The sequence below is a fragment of the Komagataella phaffii genome, chromosome 1 (genome assembly GCF_000027005.1).
Source record: "Komagataella phaffii GS115 chromosome 1, complete sequence".
Lineage (NCBI taxonomy): Eukaryota > Fungi > Ascomycota > Pichiomycetes > Pichiales > Pichiaceae > Komagataella > Komagataella phaffii.
Genome location: NC_012963.1, coordinates 2,325,866 through 2,342,797, shown reverse-complemented (window position 1 = coordinate 2,342,797; position 16,932 = coordinate 2,325,866). Strand labels below are relative to the sequence as shown.

The window sequence follows — 16,932 nt, the reverse complement described above, 5'->3', positions numbered from 1 at the left end:
CTGGTCTGGCCTTTGGGCGGAGGCTTTAGATGGCCAACTGGAAGGACCTGCGCGGAGGAAAAGTTGTTCATCTCTCCCGTTCTCCTAAACATATCGCGCCTGGATCCCCGTGTAGTTAATTATTCACCCTCAGGGAACCAAGTCCGGTTACTGAACTGACCTAGCCATGTAAGTTTTAACCTCAATTCCTCTATTCAATGCTCTTTGACTCTAACAGAAAGGTCTTCAATTTATAAATTGGCCATACAGGGAGTGCGGTCTTTTGACCCTCACACTCCGGAGACAATTCAGTTCAGCAAGCCTTTAACATTAATAGTTGGACAGAACGGGTCTGGGAAGACAACCATCATCGAGTGCTTGAAGTATGCAACCACTGGAGATTTGCCGCCCAATTCTAAAGGAGGTGCCTTTGTTCACGATCCCAAGATCGCCGGAGATAACCAAGTTAAAGCGCAGGTCAAATTGGCATTTCAGAACATAAGTGGAGTGAGTATGATTCTGACGAAAACTTTACAGGTCGTACAAAAACCCGGCAAGTCTTTGCAATTTAAAACTTTAGAGAATCAATTGTCTGTGATAAACAACGGAGAAAGGACACGAGTGTCGCAAAAAGCCGCGGAGATTGAATCGTTAATCCCTAATTACTTGGGTGTATCTAAAGCGGTGCTGAACTATGTCATTTTTTGCCATCAGGAGGAAAATTTATGGCCAATTTCTGAACCAATGGCACTGAAAAAGAAATTTGATGAGATTTTTGATTCTGTCAAGTTTATCAAGGTGTTGGAGGGGTTTAAAGGCATCACAAAAGATATGAGTGTCGATATCAAACTACTCACAAATAATGTGGAACATTTGAAAAATGACAAGAAAAGGGCCGACTTGAAGCGGGCGGAAATGGAGGCTCTGCAGAACACTGTTGAGGATTACAACGCTGAAATTATTGATCTGAATACCCAAGTCGAGGAAGTCACTAGAAAGTTAGATGAGTTATTCAAATCAAATCAAGATTTTGAAAAAGTCTTATCAAAGTTAGATTTTCTGGCTACAGAAAAGCAGAGTACTCAACAACAGATTGATAGGCTTTTCAGTTCTCTGACAGTGCTACCTGATAGCACAGAAATCTTGGAGAATAACCTGTCGAATTACGGCAAACTTTTGACCGAAAAAAGAGTCAAGGTTAATGAGCAAATTCAACTCGCAAAAGAAGCCTCAGAATCTTTAAACGCTCTGAGAGACGAATACAGTGATACTATTAAAAAGGAAGGAGAACTTAGAGGTTTAGAAAGTACCTATAAAAATTATATTCAGGAAAGAATACAACTAATCCAAGAAAATGCGTCTCTACTTGGTATGACTATCTCCGAAACCACGATTAGTTCAGATGAGATTGAAGAAGCCTCCTCCAAGGCATCGGTCCTCTTTTCCACCTGTAAAAAGAAACTTGATCTACAAACAGAACACTATGACACCCGTATTCACGATCTTAACTTGGAAATAGGACAGGCCGAAAGTAAACTTGGAAAGGAAGAAGAAAGATCATCCTATTTGAAAAATGACATCAACAGTCTGAAGAAACGAAATCAGGCTCTTCAAAAAAGCATCAATGATATCAATTCGAACGAGTCTGAGTTTAACGAAACTAAAGAAGATATCGAGAGGCTGACTAAACAGCTTGAGGATCTTAGGTCAGAAAACAAACTGGCATCAATTAATAACGATCTGAAGCAAAATCAAGATAAAATTCTTGTTCTGGAAAACGAGTTGGACCAGATTAATAAACAAATAATAACTAGTAACCGACAAGGTGAAGTATTGGCAAAGTTACACTTACTCAAGGAGAATACCAAAAAAGGAAACTCATCGATTTCAAAATTGGTTGAAAGCTATGGTGAACAGTTTAAAGAGTTCACTGGTGAAGATCTTAACCCCGAAGACTGCTTACCTGTGTTTCTGGAGGTTCTGAAAAAACGCCAGGAAGATACTGATTTAAAGAGGAAAGAAGTTGCATCATTCAAGCAGAACGAATACGAGAGTAATCATGATAGGTCTTTATTAGAAAAGAAACTGGAGCAAAGTAGAAGTCAGCTTCAGGAATGTCGTAGTCGAATTGTATCGATTCTTGAAGATGAACCAATAGAGGAGTACGAATCGATAGTCAAAGACTTGGAATCAGATTACGAGATTGCTTTGCAAAATTCTAAATTGAATTGGGCCACCAAAAACTTTAACGAAACAGCACTAAAGATTGCCAAAGAGCATCAGTATTGTATTTTGTGTAAGAGAGAGCTCAATCATGACGAACTTGGACCAGTAATGGTAACCATTTCAGAAAATATTGAAAAAGCCAACGACGACCTTTATTCTAAAGAGAAAGATAGAATCAAGCAAGATCTGGATGACTTGAAGAGTATCAGGGATGATATTAGCAATTTTAGGAACTTAGAAGGTTCGATTGCTTCAGCTAATGACGAGTTGAATGAGTTGAAGACTTTTGTTTCTGATGACTTGGCAAGAGTAAGTTCAGAACTCGAACAGCTTGAAAGTGATTTAGTCTCCCTGGAATCTCTACGAAAACACGTAGTTGAAATTAGCAAACTTCAAGAGGATTTGAGTCATTATTATGTTGAAAACAAGTCCATTGAATCTGAATTGAGTGCGTATGGTGTTCCAGCTAAGACTTTATCTGAACTTCAGGAGGATTTGAATGGTAAAAACTTTCAATTGAAAGAATTGAGAAGGCAAGCTGATGATCTTAAAGAACAAAGAGAGTTTTCAAATCGAGAGTTAAGCATGCTTGAAGGCAATGTGAAGGATAAACGTCTATTGATTAGCAATTTTGAGAAATCGTTAATGATTAAACTTAATTTGGAGAAGGGAATTGATGAGAATAAGGCTAGAATAGACGAACTTCAACAAACGGGAGAAACTGTACTTGAATCCATGAAACTGACCAAAGACAGATTGAATAAGCTTAAGGACAACGTGAAAACTCTTGAAGAGGAAAGAGATTCTACTTTAACTCAATTGCAAAGCAACGTGGAACAGTTCAAAACAGTACAGGATAGCTTGGTGCGATTAAACTCTTTCGTCAACAAGTACGAGCTTGAAGATGAGCCAATTTTGAGGCAATGCGAAAAGAATAGTGAACACCTGAAAGCCTCCATCAAAGATGCAGAGGGTCAGTTGAACAAACTTCATGAAAAAGTCAATGTGCTGGAAAAGCAGCTAAGCGAAGCAGATACCGAAGAACGAAACATTAAATTCAACCTGGATCTAAGAAGCCTAAACAAGGAGCTCGTTCAGATCGAAGAGAGTATTGAATCCCTTGATCGGCAGAACGCAACTAGTAAAAGGCAGGAGTTTCAAAAAGAAACCGCCATTCTTAGAGAAAGTTATTCCCGGTTAAGTTCCGCTCATAGTAGTAAGATGGGGGAAGTGTCCCAATTGCAGAAACAGATTCAGAGCATAACAGAGGAAATCAAGAGGGATTATGAACATGTCGAAGATGAATACTACCAAGAATACTTGAAACTGCAAACTAAAATGTTCATTTCAAATGATATCTCGGTTTATTCCAAGGGATTGGACAATGCTGTAATGAAGTATCATTCCATTAAAATGGAGGAGATTAATAGAATTATTGACGAACTTTGGAAGAGAACGTACAGTGGGACAGATGTTGACACAATCATGATCAAAAGTGACATGAATACTCAAGTTAAAGGCAATAGATCTTACAATTACAGGGTAGTCATGATGAAAGAAGATGTGGAATTGGATATGAGAGGAAGATGTTCGGCAGGCCAGAAAGTACTCGCAAGCATTATCATCAGACTAGCATTGGCTGAATGTTTTGGAGTTGGGTGTGGCATGATAGCACTTGATGAACCAACGACAAACCTTGATGAAGAGAATATTGAAAGTCTTGCCAAGGCACTCAATTCAATCATTCATCTAAGAATGTCTCAAAAGAACTTTCAACTAATTGTCATTACTCACGATGAACACTTCTTAAGACACATGAATGCTACAGAGTTTTGTGATCATTTTTTTAGAATCAGCAGAAACGAGAGGCAAAAATCTCAGATATCAATGGTAAAGAACTTTGATTAAAGTTGATCAAGATTTGCTAAGGAGGATAGAGACGGAATGTTTCCCATTATTCGACATTCAAGATTCAACATTTCAAATCTCAAACTTCCTAATGGGAAAATAATTTTTCTCAGAGACGATCATTTAGGTCTAGGACCAGAAATGGCAACGAACATAACTTGGCAATTAACATTAATTCGCCGTGGCAAATGTCTCTTGTACTTTTTGATTAAAGAGAAGAAGAAATATTTTGCGGGAGGAAAAATATATATATACTACTATTCGCGATTACAGGAGGGTAATGCCCTATAATCTAATGTTACTCCTCATGCCCTTACCATGATAGATCAATTGAAGCTTGAAAGATTGTAAACCAAACTCGACAACGGCCTGCGCGTCGACCTTGAGTTCACCGTTCACAGCTTTCCTTAAAATATCAGCTCCTATTCCGGAAGTTGCATATCGGATAGGAATTCGAGGAGTTGTGCTTACTCCCGGTGGGATGATAAGACTCTGTTCTCTCCCAATATATCCTAATACAGTGCCTTCATAAGAGGCTTTGGCGTTCTGTATCAAGACAAATGCTTCAGAGTTAGATATTGGATTGTAGACTGTAAATTCTATCTCGGATGACATGAGATGCATCGTTGAATCTAGGATAAAACCAGATTGGTAATCTGGGTTTGATGATAGGATTTTGTGTTCTTCGTAGACAATTTGTGGAATTGGTAATGTCACTGATAAATTTTTCAAAACTTGAGATAGTAAAGGTGAAGTCGGTATACTTCTATCGTGGCCTTCAATGGTTACTAATGTTTCCTCGCCAGATAGGTATCCGCTGACCAATTGTTCGAGTTTCTCTATTGGGGATACATCTGATGATGGGATATTGTCAATTGTGTATCGATTCGGATCAATGTCAAAAAGCGCAGAAGCTGAGAACCAGGAGCTTCCTGAACTTTCAATGTTCTCAAATAAGGAGAGGTGGCCTAGTGTCGATTCATTGTATGCAAGTTGTAAATCCAGATCAATATTCACGAGGTTGAATCCACTGGCGAAAGGGTTTAGTATGTCTGCATCTACCAGCAATAAAATGGAATCCTTGGTAGTTGAGATGACGTCAATGTTGAGAACCGTGACATTCAAATGATCCAGCACACTGTCAATATCCTTCGAAGGTCCGGCCAATTCGATCGGAAGTTGTACTTCAAGGTCTGAAAGCTCGAGACGCTGTTCGGATACTGGAATATGTGCTTGAATCCCTAAAGTTGCATCAACATCAACAGTCTGCGAGTGATTGTTCAAATATTTTTGGATCATATGAGAAATTGTTTCTGGGGAAAGTATGTCAATCAGACTATCCTTGATTATCCCTTGGAAATAAAGGACGTCTTCACTAACAGTGGTAGAACTATCCTGCCATTCTTCGATGTACACCTTCGCAATGCTTTTGTGGGCTTGTGAAACATCAAATGAGGATGTAAATCCGGATATATTCAGGCTGGATAAATTTGTGTAAGCTGGTAAAGTCACGTCACCATAAAACTTTGCATTTATATGTGGTTGGGAATCTGAATCTATTGAATGGATTCCAATCTCTTTGAGTTGCAGAGTAGTGTTTAAAGAGTCCAAGTCTGGAGTAAACTTTTTTAATAGGGGGGAAATAATGCGGGAGTCGAATGGTAAAACGAGTCCTTCAAGTACTGACTGAAGCCATTCTGGAATATCCTCGTTTTCTGTGTTAGTTGAACCGCAGAAGTAGATTAACGATTTTGCACCGCGTAAATAGTCGACGACTAACTCATTTAATGGCGAAATATTGGTAGACGGGCAATTTGAGGTTAACCTAGAATCCAGCTCACTGATCGTTAAAGTGGAACCAACCATCAATTCCTCGTAAGGTTTCAGGAACACCTGATCCATCGACAAATTAGCAAGAGGTACAAGTTCTTCTTCTTCACAATCCCAAATCCTGATTTGAAAGGAAGCATGAGGAATCGATGCTTTTAATGGGTATTTTAATGGACTAAAAGTTGCCAATGTTTCAACCTGATAGGACCCCAATTGGTCGGAGATTGATATCTGGTCAATCTTCATATACTCCTCCAAATCACCATCGGAAGTGTCAAAGGACAACGTTAAATCACGAGTAACACTGAAATTTCCCACATGAAGTGACAGTGTAGCCATGTTAAGGTTTCCACTTGTTCGTGCGGTAAAAAAAATCTCATCAGGATGACTGTGATTACTCCATAAACTGAGTATATCTTTTCCCAATTGGTTGATCGGATGCTCAAAAATATCAACGGATTGTTCGATGGCAATGTCATTTATCTTTTTATCTGTCAAGTCAATCACAGTCTCGGGTAATTGCAAGTTTGAAATACGATGAAATTGGTATTTATCAGACTTCGTATCCCCAAGCTTCAAAAAAACGTCAAAGACACTGGGATTACAGACCTTTACTGTGCCAACTAATGTGCTCATCAAAATGGTATATAGACGATAATACGAATTATTGATCATGTTGTAATCAAAGAACAGCGACCCTTTGAAGGATATCTTAATACCCTTATCAGTGAATTCCTCAAGTGTAACATGCTGAAAGTTTACGACCATAGCTTCCTGATAAAAACTGCTTCCCTTAGTAGCAAACAACCACAGATGAAACCCAAAAAATGCCAGAAAAGCAAAACCTACCGCAAAGCTGTAAGGATTTCTAGCTATACAGTGTTTCACCGAATTGAACCATCTGATCAGGAGTGGGGGACTTTTCGTCGTGTCTTCCTCTGCACTTCGTTCATGTTGGCGCAGCAATGGAGTGTTCTCATCTTGGTAATTCTGCGACTCTAACTGAGGCCCATTCATTACTCTTTTTCTTAGTGTGAGACCAGTGATGTGGTCAAGCAGCAGCAGGGCTCTTACGAGATAAGCAAACCACAAATATACCAATTCCATTTGCGATTACCTAATACATCCTTACATCGGCATCGCTTCGCGTCAAAGCTTTTATCTATGGTGAATAGAATGCGGTTAAATTATAAGTAGTATTATTATGGATAATAAATAAAATCTGGGTACAACATTGCCACAATCATAGTTTCGACTGGGCAACAATTGTGTTTTCGTCGTGAAAAGTCTCGAGTGGAACGACAGGTTGAACGGCTTGGGTAAGAGCCATCGATCCCTTCCACGATCCAATATGAGTAATCAAAGACCCTGTAGGATAACCCTTTGGAACAGGTTCAACCAACATCTCATAGACATAGTCAATAAATGGCTGCAATTCAGTTTCTTTGGGTAGCAATTCTCTGAAATCATCATTGGTGAGCAACTTCTCGATATCTTTTCTATCCTTGAATTCTTCATCTTTATGAGTCGTCAAAATAGCTTCCACGTCTTCAACAGAAACTTTGATCTCGTTCTGAGATAGATAGTTGAGAACAGACGAGTTCACAAGTTTGAATGGTGTTTGAGGCGAAGGCGATTGAGCCTTCAAGTTCACTATCAGTTTTGGTGCCTTTTCATTTATGATGTGTTGACGGTAGAAATCAATGACATCCTGCTTAGAAAACTGCTTCAGATACTTCACGCTAGTTTCATGGGCTAAAAAGTCGTAAGTGCCAATGGTTATTTCATTCCAGAATCTGCTATACTCTTCACCCAAATTCTTTAGTTTTTGTAAATTCTTTGAAATCAAGGCATCGACGTGCTCTTTAAACTCCTCTTCTGAGATAGCAAGCAAGTAGCTGTCAACTTTCTTGAGAAACTCGTAAATTCTGTATTCCAAGTAATCGGTAGTTCTCTCACTTTGTACCAAGATACGGAATCCACAAGTAGTTCTGGTTTTTCTGACTCCGCTGAAAACAACATAGCCCAACTGTTCATTCGTACGTAATCTGTTGAAGCAGGGCTCATGAACTATTTGGGAAAACAGTGCCAACAAGTTGTATAATCTTACATCTTGTGCATGTTCACCAACCTGAATAAAATAATCGGTGCAAGAGTTGGTGTTGTTCTTATCGGGAAGCTCATGGTCGAATCTGTATGTTTGGTTTGTTGGTAACAAAACAGATCTGTTTGTTTTAACATCTGATTCAGCCAAGACATCGATAGCTTTGTTCAACCTGTGAATTTTTTCTTTAAAATGAGTTCCAATCTCAAAAGCTTGTGATCTCTCAAAGTTCCCGTGAACCAGAATCTCAGAATAAAGCTCATTGTACATGGTAGGAATAAAGTTTACGAGCTTACCGTAAGTAATTTCCGTTTCTAGGCATTTCATGGTCTCCTCGTTCAGGTAGGTCTTGTCATTCAATAAAGTTGAACCATACTGGCTTATAATTTGGAATGGGGGGTAATAGTGGAAATTTTTGAGTTGTCTGATGGTTTTCTCCCGGATCACATTGTATCTTTCTTGAGTGGGAGTAAAGTCTATAATTTTATCAATAATGGTATCCAAAAACTTGACCAGTTTGTCGTTATAACCTTCTACTTTAAGTCGTAGCCCTGTGGTCGTAGAATCTAACGTAAATCTAAGGCCAACGATGGCTGCATCGTAGGCAATGTCGTTCAAAAAGTCTTCAACCAAAGCAGTGTATAGGGTGGTCAGCGAATAGTTCAAAACGGACACTTGAGTGATTGGTAATTGCAGTTTTATTGTCACTGATCCTTTGGGAACCCAAAATTGGTCATCCTTCTTGAACCAGATACGAGAATTTGGAGAATCTTTGATCAATTTTGGTGTCTTTAAAGGCTCATCGACATCAAACTTTCTAACCTCAAAATTTTTTGGTATGAACTCATTTGCAATGGGTAAGTGTAATTCAGGATGCAACTCCACTATTTTCAAAGAATCTAAAAAATTTGGATCAAATGGAATCACGCTGTACGCAGTCCCATACCATTTCTCACGAAGAGGTAAATCGGACTCCTCAAATTCTGGCGCTACTACCATTATTCTAAAGTTGTCAGGTGTTAAATATGTAAGAAAATCAGAGATTAACTTGTCATCCCATTCTCTCAAAACAGAATTATCCAAAATGTTTTCCATTGGAATGTAATCATCTTTCTGTAACTGTCTGGAAAGGGATGAGACGGTGGAGGCTGCTCTAGCTTTTTGTCTGAATTTGAAGTTCATGTAACTGACGTCTTTCAGTTCTTCGAATATCCACCTTTGAGGGCCTGTTTGGCGTAGAAGTTCGATATACTGGAAAATTAAATAAATGATCTCCTCGTAGCGTGATAGCCCTTGAGGTGTAAGATCAATTTCAATGAGAAAAGTGCTGTAGTCTTTGGATATGTTAACCGCTCCACTGGAAAGGTCGGTAGCCCAGCCTTTTGTCTTTAATAGTTCGAATAAAGAACCTTTACTTTCATGCCCGATTAGATGGGAGAAATATCTTTGAGGTTTGAACCCCCAGTGTTCAGCTTGATCTGGTATTGGAAACGCAATTTCCAGAACTCTTTTATCCATAACAGGTTTAGCCTTGATCACAATTCCCAACTCTTTCGAAGTGTAGGGAGGATCAGGGAAATAAGGCCTGGAAGCTTCGGAATTGGCAATCGCAGAGAACTTGGAGACGGTCCAACTGGTCAAAGTATCCAGATCTTCTTTCCCCAGTACAACCAATCTCATGATGTTGGCAGAGTAGTACGCATCATGAAATTTCAGTAGCTCGTCTCTAACATCCATATTCTGAGATTGAGGGATATCCTGCAGAGTCTGTATGTTACCGGTGCTGAAGTTATTGTAAGGATGTTTTAGAGAGGTGATAGATTTATCAAGTTGATGCAATCTCCAATCGTCATTCTGTAAGTTTTTCTTATTTTCACTATCCACGGCTTGGATTTCTCTGTCTTTGCAACTCTTGGAAAATAGGGGAGAAATGAAAAACTGAGCAAATCTGTCCAGAGCGCCCTCTAGGAAGTTGGCATCGATCTCAAAATGATAGTTTGTATCCTGCGAAGAGGTGTATGCATTTGAACGGCCTGAATGTGAAGATAAATAGGAAGAGTACTCATTCTCTTGAGGGTATTTTTCTGTACCCATGAAGAGCAGATGCTCACAAAAATGGGCGAGTCCGGGCAGATCTTTTGGATCATAAAAGTTCCCAACGTTCACATCCAGAGAGGCAGCGGCTTTATCCGTAGTTGGATCATGAATCAGCAATGCTCTAAGTTTATTGGGGAGTTCGATGACTCTGTATGAACGATCATCCAGATCAGGTTTGACGACGTTTTCTGTTAAGATCTGATACGTCATACTTGAAGATAATGAATGCTTGGGTCTGGCTATGGGACCTGTGTTAGTAATGAAGGACGGGTTTGAAAGGGAGGCGAAACAAATGTCCAACCTACAAGGTGAGAACTCATGGCCCAACCGAACTTTGCACCCCCCGGGGCGGAACGATTACTCATAGGGTGAGCTGACAATACTTACTTCGGTTGAATATGAAGCTGAAATTCGGACGGAAGTTTTGCAAGAGGAACCGTGCTTTTCTAGATACATCCATGAGAATGGATCTGAAGGTGGAGTAAGTTAGTGGGGAACACAGGCGTTGCAGAGCTGATGGAGTAAAAAGGTTGGCAGGTGCAATATTACGCGGGAGAAAAAAGCTGGCAAAGACCGGGCGGACACCAGAAAGTACCAGCGGCTAGGCTGTGAATTCAAAAGGTGAAGTGATTGACTTCAATGGTAATGAATGGTAATAAATCAGGCTAATTACGTTTTACGATGAATCAGCGGAGACCGAACAGGGACATGAGGAGTTTAGGAGGCCGACTTCACCTGCTAATAAGTATTGTCCGGCTATTTATGCGGCGGTCAGTTATACTGAGCGGGACGAAATGTGGATGCGGGGCCGTGGATGTTGGATGAGACGAAAGGACGCGAAAGGGGAAAAGAAAGGTGTGTTTCCTTTGAGGGACGGCCTGTGAAAATATGATGATTATATATATGATGAAATAGAATTGGAACTGGTAAAGAGAGTGCTTATCTGATATTTGGGATTTTAAAGTAGCCATAAGAGACGGTTGTAAATAAATTTGACTTTTTGAATTATTACTTTAACCCCTATTGGAGTTGAGAGAATTTAAAAGATGAACCCCATTTAAAATTGTTGCCATTTTATTTGAATGTCTGAACTATTTTCTTCCTAAAGCAACTGGCACATATTATATATAACTACATACTAACATATTCTTTTTTCAAAACCAAATCAATCCTCTCTCATAAGTAATGTGGACAGTAACCTGTTTCAGTGTTCCCGAGATTAGTTTAATTTCTTTTCCATTTTGAACTTTAACAAAACATTGTTCTACTGTGTATTTGTATCAACCTTTGAACGAATAAAACTCGCTCTCAAGTCTTGATTTACCAAGTAGAATACATCTCCGCCTAGCTCTGACTCTCCGCAAGTTGACCCTCCATGTTCAGGGCCTGGTCGCGGGTGTCTTGACAGATTTTTGCGCCGTCTGTTAGGATTGCTGCCATCGCGATTCTCAAGATCTAGATCCCCATTCAGTGAGCAACTTAACCGAAAGATAGAATCTTAGGAAAGGCAGGCCTAGTCCCTTGCCAACATTGTCACACTCTACTAAGGTCACATTCTACTAACTTTTGTTCCCATCTTTTGCTCCTGCCTATGCTCCCCTCGTCTTTCTACCCATCACTATTTCCTCCCTCACCTGCAGAAGTCTCATCGGCTTGATGCAATCAATAGTTTATGCACGACCTTTCCACCTGCAATGGCCATATCTGGACCAGTCTGACCTATAAATAGTCAAACCCGCGAAAACTGAAAAATAACAACAGCCAATTTCTCTAACAAGGTTCTCTCTTCCTCACATCTACTCATACCAGCTAGGTTTAATACTGAAAGAATGCAGTTTACTTTCGCTTCTACCTCTGTTGTTGTCTCACTGATTGCTGCTCTCGCTAAGCCTGCTGTTGCCACTCCACCGGCTTGCCTGTTGGCCTGTGCTGCCGAGGTTGTTAAGGAATCATCCGACTGTGATGCCTTGAACAACATTCAATGTATCTGTGAGAATGAAGGATCAGCCATTCATGCCTGCTTGGAGTCAACCTGTCCCGATGGATTGTCGTCCACTGCTTTGCAGTCTTTTGAAGATGTTTGCGAGAGTGTCGGCACTGAAGCTAACCTTGATGAGAGCTCTTCATCTCAGTCCTCATCATCGTCTTCTTCTTCGGAGTCATCATCGTCTTCCGTGTCATCATCATCCTCTTCCGCATCTTCTTCTTCCGAGACTTCCTCTTCCGTGACTTCCTCTTCCGTGACTTCCTCTTCCACTGCAGTCTCTTCCAGCACCGAATCCTCTTCATCCGTTGAGCCATCGACTTCCCACTCTTCTTCCCACTCTTCGTCTGAAGTCTCCTCAACTGTCGCACCAACCACCAGTGTTGCACCAACTACCAGTTCCATCACTACTTCCAGTACTTCTTTGACATCAGCTACTACTTCCAGTGTGACTATTTCTATCGAGCCAACTAGCGACGCTGCTGACAAGGTTATCATCCCAGGTTTGGCTGGTCTAGTCGGTGCTTTGGCTGTTGGTCTGATCTAGACATTATGTACGAAAAATAGTTTGAACTTTTATACCAAGAAATCAAATGTGATTTGCAGTTTTATGAGCAGTGATCGTAGAAATTAGTGTTTACATATTGTTTATTTGCGAAGTCAGCAGATGAACCCTGAAAGTGAAACATATCATGATTATCAAAAATATCTAGCTCGTAGTGTTATTTGGGTCAAATATTTCATCAACCGACAAAACATACTTTGTAACACACATCCGGCCTTCCAATCTATCTATTCCCATAGCTTACCATTGAATCAGTGTGCTAACTTTTCACCTGTTGCTCCATCGATTACATAATATAATTTAAAACGTATAACTTCTCGCCCTCAAACTGCATACAAATCAACCTTACATAAACACCTCCGTCCCCACCAACAACAATGGATAAAAACATCCAAAGGGGCCTGAATGACAGGCTTTACGAAAAGAGAAAAGCCGCCGCTTTGGAATTGGAGAAATTGATCAAAGACCTGATAAAAGCCGGCGATTCTAACAAGATCAATGAAATTATCTCGAAGTTATCTAGAGACTTTGCCTACGCTGTTCACCAGCCAAACTCAAGAAATGGAGGTCTCATTGGATTGGCTGCTACCGCAATTGCCTTGGGACAGCATGAAGTACCAAAATATTTAGAGAAGATCATTCACCCCGTTTTGGCGTGTTTTGGTGATCAGGATGCAAGGGTTCGTTATTATGCCTGTGAATCTCTATACAACATATCCAAAGTCGCCAAGGGTGAAATCTTGCTGTATTTCAACGAAATTTTTGATAATCTGTGCAAATTGACTGCTGATTCAGAAGTCAGTGTCAAGAAAGGTGCTGATTTACTGGACCGCCTCATCAAAGACATCGTGGCTGAAAAGGCAACCACCTACGTGTCTGTCTTGAACGTCAAAAAACCGGAGGATTACAAGGAGTTAAAGTCCACTGTGGAAAAACCTAATGGAAAGACAATCCAAGTTAATGAGCCCCAATCTCCATTGGCTTTTTCGCTTCCCAAGTTCATCATTTTACTAAAGGAAAGAATTTACGTAATGAACCCCTACGTTCGTATGTTTCTGGTTTCTTGGATCAGACTTTTAGATTCTATATCAGATTTAGATTTGATTTACTATCTTCCGACTTTTTTGAGTGGCTTGATCCAGTTTTTAAGTGATGGACATGATGATGTCAAAGTTGCTACCCACAGTTTGCTTGATCTACTGCTCCAAGAGATCGAAAACATCAATGAGATAAAAAAAATACTGCAAGAATCAAAGAAAGAAAATACCACTAATAAGCTAACTTTAGACAATGAAAGTGGCTCCTCAGTTAAAGTTGACCATCCGATCCAGCGTATTGTCGAAGGAAACTATATACATGGTCAAGATATTAATCTGGATTTTCCAGAGATCATTCACATTCTAATATCCCACTTAGATTCATCCAAGGAGGAAATACAAATTGTTGTTCTGTCTTGGTTAGCCACGCTACTAAAAATATCACCCTTGAGTTTTATACCCCTGATACCTGATATTCTGAGCATTTTACTGTCAATTGTTGCCCATGAGGGAACGTCAAGAGAGAGTGCAATACAACTGAACTTGGAGCTTATGAAATTAATCGAAGGGCATGAGATTGAGGGTGATGATAAAAGTTTGAATATTTCCCAAATTGTTAAAGTCTTGACTTTGAATTCCTTGAACGACAAAGAACAGACTCGACTAGCAGCCTTGGACTGGTTAATAATGTTGAATGACAAATGCTTCGAAGAAGTTCTTTCCAACAATAATGAAACCATATCCGTGCATTTGCTTCGAGCTATGAGTGATCCCAGTGAAAAGGTTATTGATAAAGTTTTACAACTGCTGGCGAACATTGCCAACAGAGGAAACGATAAATATTTTGAATCATTTATGATAGACCTACTGCAGCTTTTCAAAAGTGATAGACTTCTCTTAGAAAGTAGAGGTAACTTTATATTAAGAACCCTTTGTATCTCTCTTAACCCAGAGATGATATACAGTTCATTGGCAAAAGTTTTAGAGAATGAGCCGGATCTTGGGTTCATATCGATTATGGTGCAAATGTTGAACAATAATTTAATCACTGCTCCTGAATTGACCAAGTTGAGGCACAATCTGAACCTAAAAAGTAATATGAACGAAAGCGAAGAAGATTGGAACCTTTTTAAAAGGTTGTTCAAGAGCTGGTCTCACAATCCACCAGCGTTACTTTCATTATGTATGCTATGTCAATCTTATCAGCTGGCTTTCGGCATTTTGGAAACATTTACAGAAAACGAACTAACCGTTAGTTTGATGGTCCAGATTGACATACTAGTTCAGTTACTAGAAAGTCCAGTGTTTGCAAAACTGAGAATGCAGCTATTGTCACCGGAGTCAAATCCTTATCTCTACAGATGCCTCTATGGGATATTGATGTTGCTACCCCAATCTACCGCATTTCACACGCTGAAAACTCGTCTGGATAGCGTTTCAAATATCAACAACCTTCCTATACCTTCCAATAGAAGAAACAGTGAAGCAAAAATCGAGAGCCGAATAGAAGAGAAACTTGAACTATTAGAAATTTTCAAGTCCATTCAACAAAAACACGAAGAATATCGGCTATCTGAACTAAACAAAAAGGCACCCAGAGATTATGACCTTGGCCAACTATCAAAACTTTCTTTGAACCCTGCTAGTCCTAAGACGGAAGAATTTAGTGATAAGTCAGGAATTGGATCAAATAAATCTGACAAAACATCCAAAAAACAGAGTACCTTGGTAAGAAAAATTTCAAGTCGGCCATTTGGAATTGGATTCAATAATAACGATAAAGATTGAAGTATAGTGTTTATGCTGTCCGAAACTACCTTAATTTTTCGGGCTCATAATACTTTTTATGATTACTGATGGACTTGGTTTTCTTGGCTAGTGCTTTACTGTTAAAGTATTGCTCTTTGAGGTATGCTGTCTTTTCAAGGTTTTGAATTTGTTTTTGGGTAAGGTTACCCATCGTTCTGGGATCAGCAACGGCAACTGTTCTTACGTCATCATTCAAATAGCTCAAATGTCCAAGATTTTGTCTGTAGTACCGCTGTAAGGATCTATGGCCAAGTCTGATTCCTGTAGGCAACACCAGTTCATAACCAGATGATTCTATGGTAGCTACAGTATATTGTTCATCTTGGATATCCTGGTCAAGCTCTCTATCGGAATTATCTTCCGATCTCTCAGGTTCAGCAAAAGAGACGGATCTTGTTGCACCTTTTTTCTCAACAGAATCTTGTTCGAAAGTATAGAATTTACCAAAGAATCTTCTATCCTCCTTTGATTCATATGGTAGTGAACAATGACCTTTCACCTTCACATGTTGTCTGATACCTTGCAAGTTTCTTCCGGTAAAGTCGCAATGCAAACACTTATTCTCCACCGATATCTTGAAGCTCAGGTAATCTAACAATCCCTCCAAATCACTTAAATATGATCGCTCAGGTATGTACAGTCCATGGCTTTTAAACATATGGACCAAATTCTTTTCAACGTTGACATTATCAATACCACAATAAAGACAGGCAGAATGAGGTATCATTTCTTCCAAAATCTCTTTATCAGACAGTAGCTCCTCTTCAAAATCTCTTTCGGCAGGCGAACTGTCACTATAGCCTTCCTCGTCGCTTGTATAGTATGAGTTATAATCTTGCTCTGACAGTAGGGCCGATTCTGAATCAGCGATGTGGATGGACTCTCCAAGCGTGAAATCTGAAACTTGAGAGACGACTGTTCCAATTGGGCTAGCTTCCCTCACAGAAAGGGAGACAGGCGTTCTATCATTCCTGCCCCTCAGTCTCTCCAAGGCAGCTCTTTTCTTCATTTCCTTTTTCGTCATTTGAGGTTGACTATTAGGGTTCTTGAATCTTCTATGAATTGCAAACCCGTCCTCATCTTCATTTTGCCGCTCAGATTCTTCATTGCGGTTTATAATGAACTTTTCAGCAAAAACATCTGAAGGAATGGGAGGCAATAAGGCGACTCTTCTCTTCAGGTTATACCGATGCCAATCTGTCTTCATATGTAGCCTTTGCAGGTCAGCCGTGGGGAATTTGATACTACATGAAATGCAAGTAAAGAAAGAAGTTTGGGGATTCTGTGCATGGGATAACTCACTCATAACGAGACAATATTCCAACAATAACTGGATTAAGTCGGAGATTGAGTCAGATAGTGGGATTGCAGACGTATCGAGAAGATATCTATA

The 16,932-nt window shown here is 39.8% G+C and overlaps 6 protein-coding genes across 6 annotated transcripts; 3 read left to right on the top strand and 3 right to left on the bottom strand.

The window, feature by feature from the left end:
• Positions 1 to 29: 29 nt before the first annotated feature.
• PAS_chr1-4_0513 (DNA repair protein RAD50) lies at positions 30 to 4,113 on the top strand (the record flags this gene model as incomplete). Its single annotated transcript, XM_002490600.1, has 2 exons — positions 30 to 109; positions 222 to 4,113. The coding sequence occupies 2 exons, from the start codon at positions 30 to 32 to the stop codon at positions 4,111 to 4,113; spliced, it is 3,972 nt and encodes a 1,323-aa protein (XP_002490645.1).
• A 285-nt stretch (positions 4,114 to 4,398) lies between these two features.
• PAS_chr1-4_0512 (Hypothetical protein) lies at positions 4,399 to 7,050 on the bottom strand (the record flags this gene model as incomplete). Its single annotated transcript, XM_002490599.1, has 1 exon — positions 4,399 to 7,050. The coding sequence occupies one exon, from the start codon at positions 7,048 to 7,050 to the stop codon at positions 4,399 to 4,401; it is 2,652 nt and encodes an 883-aa protein (XP_002490644.1).
• Positions 7,051 to 7,186: 136 nt separating this feature from the next.
• PAS_chr1-4_0511 (Metalloprotease) lies at positions 7,187 to 10,354 on the bottom strand (the record flags this gene model as incomplete). Its single annotated transcript, XM_002490598.1, has 1 exon — positions 7,187 to 10,354. One exon carries the CDS (start codon positions 10,352 to 10,354, stop codon positions 7,187 to 7,189), a length of 3,168 nt encoding a protein of 1,055 aa, XP_002490643.1.
• Positions 10,355 to 11,973: 1,619 nt separating this feature from the next.
• On the top strand, positions 11,974 to 12,675 carry PAS_chr1-4_0510 (CFEM protein; the record flags this gene model as incomplete). Its single annotated transcript, XM_002490597.1, has 1 exon — positions 11,974 to 12,675. One exon carries the CDS (start codon positions 11,974 to 11,976, stop codon positions 12,673 to 12,675), a length of 702 nt encoding a protein of 233 aa, XP_002490642.1.
• Positions 12,676 to 13,070: 395 nt separating this feature from the next.
• On the top strand, positions 13,071 to 15,518 carry PAS_chr1-4_0508 (Protein involved in regulated synthesis of PtdIns(3,5)P(2); the record flags this gene model as incomplete). The annotated part of the gene is made up of 1 exon (XM_002490596.1): positions 13,071 to 15,518. One exon carries the CDS (start codon positions 13,071 to 13,073, stop codon positions 15,516 to 15,518), a length of 2,448 nt encoding a protein of 815 aa, XP_002490641.1.
• Positions 15,519 to 15,543: 25 nt separating this feature from the next.
• On the bottom strand, positions 15,544 to 16,845 carry PAS_chr1-4_0507 (Zinc finger protein; the record flags this gene model as incomplete). Its single annotated transcript, XM_002490595.1, has 1 exon — positions 15,544 to 16,845. One exon carries the CDS (start codon positions 16,843 to 16,845, stop codon positions 15,544 to 15,546), a length of 1,302 nt encoding a protein of 433 aa, XP_002490640.1.
• Positions 16,846 to 16,932: the final 87 nt, after the last annotated feature.